Consider the following 11,066-nt stretch of genomic DNA (forward strand, 5'->3'; position numbering starts at 1 on the left):
CTTCGCCAGTGCCTGGACTTGCATCTCCATCAGTCACACTTGTCCAGGCTTCTCCAGGGACCTCTAGAGTTTCAGTGGGTCTGGTTGCACCAGGTACACCCCATGTTGTATGTGTGACGATGGGTGTTGTACTAGTGACTTCCTCGAAAAGTGTATTTTTGCGACCTTCCCGACGGACTGCAGCTGTTCCATCTTCCCTCGCCACCACTTTCATAGATGCAGTCAACACCACAATTCAGGAGACCTCCAACCATGTGTTGGATCTGGATCTTACTCTAGGACTTGACTCCCACGGGCTTTCTCGGGGGCCGTCTTCTCCGGGCGTACTTCACATTTTGGCCTCTCCACCAAGACCTCCACAGGGCAGAGACAGGAGTAGAGACAGAAGTGGGAGCCCCTCCCCAGGAGATCCACCACCAGCCACTTCACCATCAGAGGAGGTATTTGAGGAAGGGAGTTTGCCCAAGTCTGTGGATTGCCCAGCCCTTCATCAAAATGATATGTTCACAGCTTACATAGCTGCTTCATTAGGCCCATCGCTTTCAAATGTTTCTCTTGTGGAAAAGCAGAATGAAGATTACAGCAAAATACTATCTGTTCTTGATAGGAAATGCTCACCAGTATGTGGCGAAGAGGAGGATCTGAATCAAATCTTCACCATTCCTTTGCAGGAATGCCTCGCACAGAACAAGAAGACCTCGAGGGCCACGTCATGTTTTGTGCACTTAGATCAATTGGCACCTACAGGCAACTTGTCTATGGAGGAAGAGGGAGCTCTCCCTGAGATGTTCGAGGAATTGGGAGACGTGATTAATTTGGCCGACAGGCTGAATTACACCAATAGGTACGCTTGGATGAAGAGGTCCCTACATCTTGCTCAGCATATCATAGATGACACTTTCACGCAGCTGGGGACAGCCGTCTTCAATTCCACAGGTTATGCTCATAAGCTCCTCTCCCAGAAGCAACATTTGAAGTTAGAATTCGAGAGAGCTCAAGTAGCCCAACAACGCACCACAGAGGTGACACTTCGGCAATAGGAGGAAAGGTGGCAGAAAGAGAAGGACTCAGCTATTCACGAGCGTGACATCGCTTGGAACATTCAGCGGGCTGCCCTTGAGGATCGCCACCACAGTCACAAGCAGGAATGGGAAGCAGAAATGACAACAGTATGCAGCTAGCATGCAACAGATCTGGCAACTTTGCAAAGCTAGCATGCCACAGAGGTAACCAGATTCAGCAAGAGATCGCCCAGTTAAAGGAGTCGTTGTCTTCCTCCGACGAGATTGCCCAGAAAAAATCAGAATCTAGAGTGGCTGAATTGGAAAAGAAGCATTCATCCATGGAGGAAGAATTCACAGACCTTCGGACACAATTGGCCACCCTCCAGACTTCCCATTCCACCTTGCAAGGGCAAAGGATCATTACTACCAGCGCTACCACCGGTATAAGACCAAGTATGAAAATCTGAGAAACATGATGGACACGATTGAGGCTGAGGAGGAAACACACCATCCAGAGCTACATATGACTGGGGCAGAGGAGATGGGTGAGCAAAAAGCCATAGAGCTACATACGAAGGCAGAAGAGGGGAAGGCTACTGATGACCTCCCTCAGTATTTGGATACATGGGTTTCTGGTTTTTTTTTGCACTGTTAGATTTTTGACAGGCTAATTGGCTCTCAATGTAAATATCAGGGTGTCCTATCCTCAGGATGTACTCAATTTTTTTGCAATTTCCCATGATGTCCCTCATCAAGCAACAGTTTATTTTCACAGTTTCATCTTAATACAAATTTTGGATTTACTTGTAAGGCCAGCCACATGGTCTGTAACATTTTCTTTTCCTACTCCATCACCATATCAATGGTTTGTAAGTTCTTTTTTTCCTTTAGACGGGTTCCCTCCTCCATTTTTATTCACCGGGACGGTGAATGATAGTGGCGGGGAAAACTGTTACAATAGAAACACCCTGACCACATGATGATAGGCATTGACCACATATCGATAGACGTTGACCACATGACGACAGGTGTTGACCACATGTTGACCATGTGTCAACACAAGTCAGCCACACGACACGAGGAGTTGACTACACGGGTTTATTTAGGAGTACTATCCGAGGCAACCATGCATCGACACATGTCAACCACAGGTCAACCAGGAGTATCATGTCCAAGGTGATCTCATCGAGAGCTGCGCACATGGAGAGTGAGCTTAGCACATGGAGAAGTCAGGAGTATTTACAATTACACAGTGGTTCAGTGGTGCAGTGATCCAGCTCATCTGCACATGGAGAATTTACACCATCCTGACTAGAAGAGGCTGGCGAGTCAGGAAGTCAGGAAGTCGCCGTAGCCATCAAGAGAGACAGCGACCCAATGGCTATCCTCAACACCTAAGGAGATAAGAGGATGACCAATGGGAAGAAGGGGGGGGGGGGAGATTCTTAGCGAAGAAGGGACCCTCCAAGGCGGGGATGAGAATGAGGGCGAAGGTGGAGAGGGGAGGGGAGATTGAGCATTGAGCATTCAGCGTTCGGCACTGGAGCGGGAGAAAGGAGAGTGTGAGGAGAGATAGACGCTGGAGCTACGAGCTCGCCAAGGAGAGAGTGTGGAGAGACTTGTGTGTACCCTCTGTCTACTATGGGGATAGACCCGTGTGTTCTTGTGACTTGCGACTTGTGACCTGTAGACACCGGTCCAGTGATATGTACTTTGGCCATCTTGGTCACTTCCTCATTTTTCTTCTCTCTTTCCGATATGGGGATTGTTCACTAGTGTATGACGAGGTTTTCTTCTTCTGCTTATGTTGTGGAGTTCTCAAGTGATTGTCATTTAGCATAGTACACTCGTACGTCGTTGTTCACTGTGGCACAGCATACGACACTCGCACACCACTGCATGATGCACTCTGTGCGATCCATTGCATTAGAGCATTGCAACACTCATGCTTCTCACGCCAGTGGCCTTTGGCCTCCGGTAACACCTCCGGAAGGATAGGAACCCCTCCCCTTAGACACAGTCTACGTAAAAGCTGGGTAGGGCTATTTTATATGTCTATTGTAAGACAGTCTAGCTCAGTAGAAAATTTTGTAAACTTGTAAATATCATAAGGTACACCTCCAAAAGCAAAAACTTAGGCTTATCCCCCATTTTGTAAATCCAGAAACTATGGGAGAATCTGGCATTTGATATTTTATTGTGCACAAATACAAGGATCAGCCTTCATTTTCCTGTCATTAATCACCAGAATATCTTCCCTTAACAAATCTTTGACAGGCAAAGGAATTCTTAATCTATAGTGGTGTAGATGATCATCACTATCTTTTGGTATGCAGTAGGTGCTACAGATTCTTTTATTGGTGATCACCAAATGAAAGATAAGATCAATAACTTATTATGAATCCAAGTCTTAGGATCTGGTATTCTATCTGGGATTTATGAGAGCTGGGCACATATTGAGATCTCCAAATCACTTGGATAAAGATGTAGTATATTATATTTTATTCATTGTGGCAGCATAGTTTTCTCTTTGGATCGATATATTTTGCAGGCCAAAAACCATAGCACTGGTCCAATCTGCCGATCAGCAGCAATGACGCACTTTTGGCAAGCAAGTACCTTGGAAAGGTAATTTACCTTCATGTTGGAAGTATAAAGGTAGTGTCAATGTATTAATAAGGTTAGAAGGTTTTCCCCTTAACCATAGTTAGTGATTGAGTCTAAGGTCCAATAAGTGAAAGCCAGGCCACTAAACCTTGCTATCCCAGTCCAAATTGTGTGTGTGTGTGTGTGTGTGTGTGTGTGTGCGGAGCTGCTATTACTGTTTCAGGCCTGGCCACACCTGTTCGCGGACTGCTGCCTGTGTTCCAAGCCTGGTTGCACCTGTTCCAGATCAGATTCTCTGATTTTGAACAATTGCACCTGTTTTTTGAGCAGATGCCTCTTTTTTTGTGCCGTTTTGAGCTGCTGCCTCTGATTTGAGGTTGATTTCAGACCTGTTCAAACAATCTTTCACTATCCTGGCAGTTTCAAACAAGAAACAAGCTGCTCTAGGTCGTTTTCAAACAAAAACAGGCCCAAATTCATGAAAGACAGGGTGTTCTCTGTTTTGTTGATTTTACTGTTGAGTTCACACAGAGGAAGGTGCATTTGCTTCAAAATTCGTTCTGTCCAGTCACTTTGAGGTGGTTTTGATCATGAGCAGTTCAACCTGCTGCAGGGTATTTGCCTTGCAAGGATTCAGTCCTTTTTGTTTGCAGATCGAGTATTTCTTTGCCCTTGATTCTTGTTGGCTCTCGTGCCAAGGGAATAGATGTTTGAAAGTACATTTAGTGTGAACTTGTTTAGCCAAGCATTGACCTGTAGAGAACATTTATTTGGTGCAGAAACCATTCACAGCAAGCGAATTTTTTGGGACAGTTCGTGCATTTTGCTGAAATGATAATCTATTTGGTGGAGCTTTGTCCAGGAAGACAACTCGATGGCACTAATCATTCCTCATGAATTGTTGTTGTCGTTTTATTCACTAAATGCAGTTTATTTTGTTCCATGAGTTTTGCTAATGGCACTTGCTGAAGATTTGCCAAGCATGTCAATATTTAAATTTTAAATCTCTTAGCATAAATGTCGGGTAATCAAGTGGTTGTTCGTCTAGTATTTATGTCAAGTGCTGCAAGCACATGCTTTAGTCCGATACATTACTATTTTGAACATTGATTGCCTTGGATTTGGCTAAAAATGTGCCACAATTATTTCAAGACCAATTGTTGTGATTGTTCTACTTGAAGTTGGCAAAGGCTTGTCCTAATACATGAGTGATGTGCCATCTTATCAAATGCTATGATTATAGTAAACCTCTTTGTATTGGGGTTTGGTGTCCTGGTTTCGTTAAGACAGAGTAAATGCGATGCTTGGAGATTCTAATCTGCATTCACGAGTTTCATGGTTAAAAATGTGTTCGCTGCCAAAGGTTAATGGGATCTAGTGAATGAGGATGAACCCTGACCTGTCAATGCTGCAACTAATGCACCAGCCACACCTGGTAGAACGCAGGCTGCAGTAGTGGATGGACCAACACCATCAGTATTTGTATTGTCACAGCTAATCAGAGAAGATGGGATGCCCGTGATGCCGAGGCACTTGCCTTGATTTCTTTGTTATTCCTCAAATCAAGTCTTGGCGGACTGCTTTGTGTGCATGACATGTCTTTCAGACTATGTATGAGCCTAAGGAAACATTAAGGTAGTGTCAGTGAATTAATAAGGTTAGAAGGTCAGGGACAATTTTCCCTTGAATAAGGTTTTTCCTCCTATCCACAGTTAGTGGTTGAATTATTAGTAGCTGTGTGTGTGCTCTCTGTAGGAGCCTGATGTGTACTCGAAAAGAGAACTCATGCTTCAGGAAATAGAAAATACACACGATCAAATCTTATGTGGAAGAAGCAAGATCGTTGAAAACCAAAACATCAAGTTCATCATTACGTAAATCAAGGTATCCCTAGATCACATCATGGAATCTAGCCAAACTTTGCCTTACATAGCTCAAGGTATCCCTAGATCACATCATGGAATCTAGCCACCTGCCACTTGATTACATCACAGCTTAACACATCATGACTCGTACCTAATTTACAGCTTCTTTATTAGCTTAAGATGATAGCACCTCTCACTGGAAAGTGGCTAGTGTGCGTCTCATAGCCTTCTACGGTAGGATTTCCTCTGTCTTGGCCATCGCTCTTGTAGGACTTCCTCTCTCGAACCTCACTACTAACATATGTAAACATTAGGTTCTGCAAAAGTGTAAAAAGAGCCATGTAACCCCACTTCGCTATGGAGTCCAAAGGGAGATGGGGAATCTTGAGAGCTTCGGGACGCTCCGAAGTCACGAAAATCAGAGTCACGGAGAGAGAGTTACAGGGTTTTCTTTCCGTGTGTAAGACGTGATCCCATTTGGAGGTGGGGGGGGTGGAATGGTTTATTAAAGATTTAGGACTAGGTGTGAAGGGGAATAGAGGAGGATGATTCCAGAGAGTTGAGGTGGAGTGGTTTCCATGTATGAGTTGGTGGTTCGCTGAGATGGGGGAGTTACATTGTACAGTTTGGGGTGTGAATGGAAGTTGAGTTTTTTAGATGAGTCCCTCTCCCTCCTTCACCATTCCTTGCATCACACAATCGAAATATGCACAGCACTCTCATAAATAAATCTACGTTTCATTTTGGTGGAGATGTCGGGTAAGCCTGTGGTCGTGGAGGAAAGGGAAAGTGTACAGTTTGAGCTTCCAAGTTCTGAGGCCATGTAGGAAGAGAAGGGCGTGGGAGCTTGAGGAGCTTGAGGTCAAGAGCACAGAAGGGATCAATCTAAGATTTGGTGATGAGCTTGAAGCAAGGAGCAGGGACGAAGCCATTTTGTGAGTTTGTGAATACGAGCTGAAAGAAGGCAACGCTTTTTGAAATTGACGCGAGTCATAGAAGGGTAAAGTGGATGTATGTGAGGCCACAAGAAACGGGAGTGCATCTAAGTACTTTGTCCACAACTCTCGAACCTAAGTGCCACCTAGAACACTTGCTCTCCTTCAGACTGCCTTAAACCCTCAATTTTTTGCAAGGATACTCTCTCACCTTGAACTTCTTGACTAAGGCACATGACAAGGCATTCCAACAACTCTTGACTGTCAGAGACAAAGACCTGTACCACATGAGTGCAGTGCCCTCAAGAAAGTCACCTAAGATATTAGCCCACTCTACCTCAGGCCACTGATATGAGCCACATGACCTCAGGGTCCTCCCCCTTGATCCACAGAACACTAGCAGCTCCGTCAAAGATAACCCACAAATTGTTACCCAGAAAAAACCAACCAAACCTCCAACTTATACCCAAAGCATGTCCACCCTATAGTTTTTCACCACCTTGTACATGCATCAGTTCACCATCTACCTCAAAACCAAAGTCAAACAACCTCAAAGACCTCTCAAATACAGCAACCACATGAGTGCAGTGCCCTCAAGAAAGTCACCTAAGATATTAGCTTACTCTACCTCAGGCCACTGATATGAGCCACATGACCTCAGGGTCCTCCCCCTTGGATTCACAGAACACTCGCAGCTCCGTCAAAGACAACCCGCAAATTGTTACCCAGCAAAAACCAACCAAACCTCCAACTTATACCCAAAGCATGTCCACCCTATAGTCTTTCACCACCTTATACATACATCAGTTCACCATCTACCTCAAAACCAAAGTCAAACAACCTCAAAGACCTCTCAAATAGAGCAACTTCATAATGGTCCACCGACCATGTAATACACCTCATGCTATCAATTAGTTTCCTGCATCAAAACCCTGTTTCATAACTGATCAACTCCCATACATCAGAAAAACCTTCCAAGTCCCTCGATGAAATCTGAAACTGAGCTGAATCCTGAAATCAACCTTTGACTTTGTAATATTTTTCTGAATGGGTAATGCATCACTGAGTGTCCCCACATCACTGAATGCCTCCTTCAAGTGTCCCCACATCAAGGCATACGATTGGGCATCACAGTACACAAAAACAAAAACCCTGGCAACACCTTCAAAAAATAAAAGGCCTCAAAACACCCACAAAACAGCCCTCTTCCTGCACAATTTCCTGTTTATTCTCCATAATGCAAAATCCCAACAACCTCCACAAAGCTCCAAGAAACACCCATGCAGGAAATACCTTGAAGCTTGTGCGTTTCCTCCATCGACATCATCACTCTCTTCACACCATCGCCTGCCTTCTCCACAAATCAACCCAGGATTTCTCTATGCAAACTAATACATAATCCTCTTTTGTAGCTCTCTGCCAGGCTGCCCTTATTCACTTTCCAATTATATCATATCTCAGCCATGCATCTACGTTTTGATTCCGTCTCACATGTTGTTATGCAAAGCTCCCAAGCATCTTCGGAATATAAAATATCTTCATTCCTAGCTATGGCTAGTTTTGTTTGTAAGCTTGTTCTTAACATACTTGTGGGCTTACCCAGCCCTCCTGCTTGATCGAATCACTTGATCAGCTCTCTCTTCCAGCTTGATTCCACACATCAATGCTCTACATCACTTCCGGTTCAGAGTGATGGTGCTTTGGAACATTTTAAATTGAAGTCCTTTGTGGATGCATTGTTACCCTAGTTTTGCAGGTATGTTTTGAAGAGGGAAACGGTGTCTTTTGATAAAGCAGTGTACTTTCCTGAGAGAAAAGAATGGAAGTTGCAAGATGTGGCTGAGTGTGGTGGCATGGCAGGAAAGATGACAATGCACTTTTTTTTCTAGTGGCAGATTATGCTGACGCTATGTTGCCTTCACCTTTGGTGAAGAAGAAGGAAGTTGATCATGTCCTTGTATGTGAGTAAGTGAAGGAGATGATGATTGTTTAGGATGAAACTTTGGCTGTGCATGATTAAGAGGTTGAAGTTCTGATGCTTTGACAAAGGATGTGAGTGAGGGTGAAGCTCTCATTGATGACATGATGCATAGTAGTCAGGGTGGTGATGTGCCTAAGGATGGATGTCTTTCAGGTCTTTTCTATGAGCATTCTTCAGATGGGGGGGTTGCTCATGTGCTCCTGGAAATGACTCAAGTGATGTGGTTTTTGAGAGTATTCCAGCTTGCAGGGATGAGGCAGCGGAGCCTGTTGAGGGGTCTCTGGTTATAGATCACGGTCTGGGTGAGCCCCAGGGATCTATGTGTGTGGAGGTGACCTCAGAGGTTGTGGCTTATGTGGAGATGAGCCAGCCTCATGATGCAAGTGTGATGCCTAATGATGAATGGAGTGCAGTGGTGTCCCAGCAAGGGGAGAGGTTGCTGGTTTGTTGGATGCTATGCATGGTCATGTGGGTATGAGTACTTCACAGTATCGAGTTGGTATTAGAAGACTCTTGTTTGTTGGCCTATGCCTTGGCCATGTTCGGGGAAGCATGGTGTAACTTGGATGAACGTGTTTTATGGCATTGCCTTTGTTGAGGCTTTTTTGTTTTTGTTATCTCACATGGTGGGAAATATGCATGTGGGGGCTAGGAAGGCCTTGAGTCTCTTGATGAGTTATTTTACAGTGGATGGCAATTCTACTCATTATGCTTTTGATACAGGTTGAGGGGCTTTCCTTGGAGAAGTTGAGCTGATGCAGCTGCCGAGCACGCGCTGTGTATTCTGCAACTGGGGGGGGGCGGGGATGTCATATGTAAAAATTAGTTTCTGCAAAAGTGAGTAAACAATGTCGAGCCATGTAACCCCACTTCGCTATGGCTCCGGGACAACTCTGAAGTCACGAAAATCGGAGTCACGGAGAGAGAGTTATGGGGTTTTCTTTCCGTGTGTAAGACGTGATCCCATGGTCGGGGGTGTAGAATGGTTTAATTTAAGATTTAGGACTATGTGTGAAGGGGAATAGAGGAGGAGGATTCCAGAAAGTTAAGGTGGAGTGGTTCCATGTATGAGTTGTTGCTTCGCTGAGAGGGGGGAGTTACGTTGTACAGTTTGGTGTGGATAGTTTGTTGTGTGAATGGAAGTACAGTTTCTTAGATGAGTCCCTCTCCCTCCTTCACCATTGCTTGCGTCCTGCAATCAAATCATGTGCAGCACTCTCATAAATAAATCTACGTTTCACTACCTGATGTTAATGATTGCTGGTGAGCATAAGGCATGGGATTCCCTAACAAGATCCCCCTAACCAAGCCAGATCATTGTGCTGGTCCCAATTTAGGCCAAGCACACCCGATATATAAATTGCAGAAATAGCTAACATTTTGTTTGATGGCAAAAAAGTGGTACTCTAGCTATCGATTTTGGTACTGCTATGTGTTTTCAGTGCATAGCGCTTATTAAACTGAGAAAAAACATAAAGCCTTAATTGATTAATTTTTTGGAGAAAAAAACCTTAAACAGGTGGCATTTTTTAAAGTTGAGTTTCAGGATTGGCTGAAATAAATCAGGGCTTCACCAATTTTAGCTTCACATGACGGCTAGAATAACTATTTCATAAGTCAACCGATCTTATTGCACTTCAGGCTTACTTGAACAGTCATTCACGTTTCAATGCATACAGATTTTGAAATAGAAACGCCCTTCCAATTTTGTTATGACATGGGGAAAGCTTACACATTATTTTTGCCAATACTAGGTGAAATGGTGCAATTTGGATGATGGTTTTTGGCTGACGGCTTCAGACGATGGAACTATTGCCTTATGGGATCCTATGTCACTCTGCCCTATCCGGTCAATATGCTACAGAAAAGAACCTGTCACGGCTCTTCTAGTTGATGAAGCTAACATGCTTCTTCTCATAAGTATGCAATCAGATTATGCGATACGTGCTTACAGGCTTGACTTGACAGGAGAAGAACTGTGTGTGTACACAGGTCACACAGAACAAGTTCATGCTCTTGTATACCTGAGTAATAGGAATCAATATTTGTCAGGATCGTGGGATAACTCCATCAGGATATGGCTTGCTCCAGATTTAGAGACCGATACAGTTGAGAAGAAGGCCAGAAAAATGTCAACAAGCCCAGAGAGCAGAGAACAGTTTAAGCCAAAGGAAGCCGAGTATTTGCAACAAGAGAAGTACATCAGTGCATACGAAAGAGACCATCCTTTGGTAATTCCAAAGCAATTACAGGAAATTTCAGCCAAGTTTTCTACACACAAGCACACCAATGATATAGATATCCCTGTTGATGGAGTACCACCAATGTCTGCGCGTCCTAAGACAACTGGTCAAGGTGAGTTGGTTAGGCAGCCCTCACTTCTGTTTAAGCTGACAGACCTTGAAAAGGCCCTTAACGATCAGATTCCTTGAACTTTTTTTTTCTGCAAGTAAAGATATTAACTTTGATATTGTATATGCAGTAGTTGCTGAAGTAGCACCCCTTTGTTTTTTCTTTCAAAGAGCATCTCTCTCTGTTGAGAACTATTCGTGTGTGCTTGTTCTTTTTTTTTTGGGGGGGGGCGGAGGCTTGCTAGATCACAATGTATATTAACTGCAGCAAGAACCAGTTAGGAAACAGCAAACAGAAAACAATGAGAGAGATGAGGATGTGA

General features: G+C 44.1%; 1 protein-coding gene across 1 annotated transcript in view; it reads left to right on the forward strand.

Moving 5' to 3' along the window:
* The window catches only part of LOC147880509 (uncharacterized), a 185,428-nt gene extending 174,601 nt beyond the window's left edge, over positions 1 to 10,827 (forward strand). Inside the window, exon 13 of the mRNA XM_087371226.1 lies at positions 10,147 to 10,827. Coding sequence (XP_087227352.1) covers positions 10,147 to 10,824 — 678 coding nt within the window. The 3' untranslated portion in view covers positions 10,825 to 10,827. The remainder of the gene's footprint in view (positions 1 to 10,146) is intronic.
* Positions 10,828 to 11,066: the final 239 nt, after the last annotated feature.

This window comes from Dipteris shenzhenensis, chromosome 32 (assembly GCF_047967505.1).
Source record: "Dipteris shenzhenensis isolate YYH24624 ecotype China chromosome 32, Dip_SZ_1.0, whole genome shotgun sequence".
NCBI lineage: Eukaryota > Viridiplantae > Streptophyta > Polypodiopsida > Gleicheniales > Dipteridaceae > Dipteris > Dipteris shenzhenensis.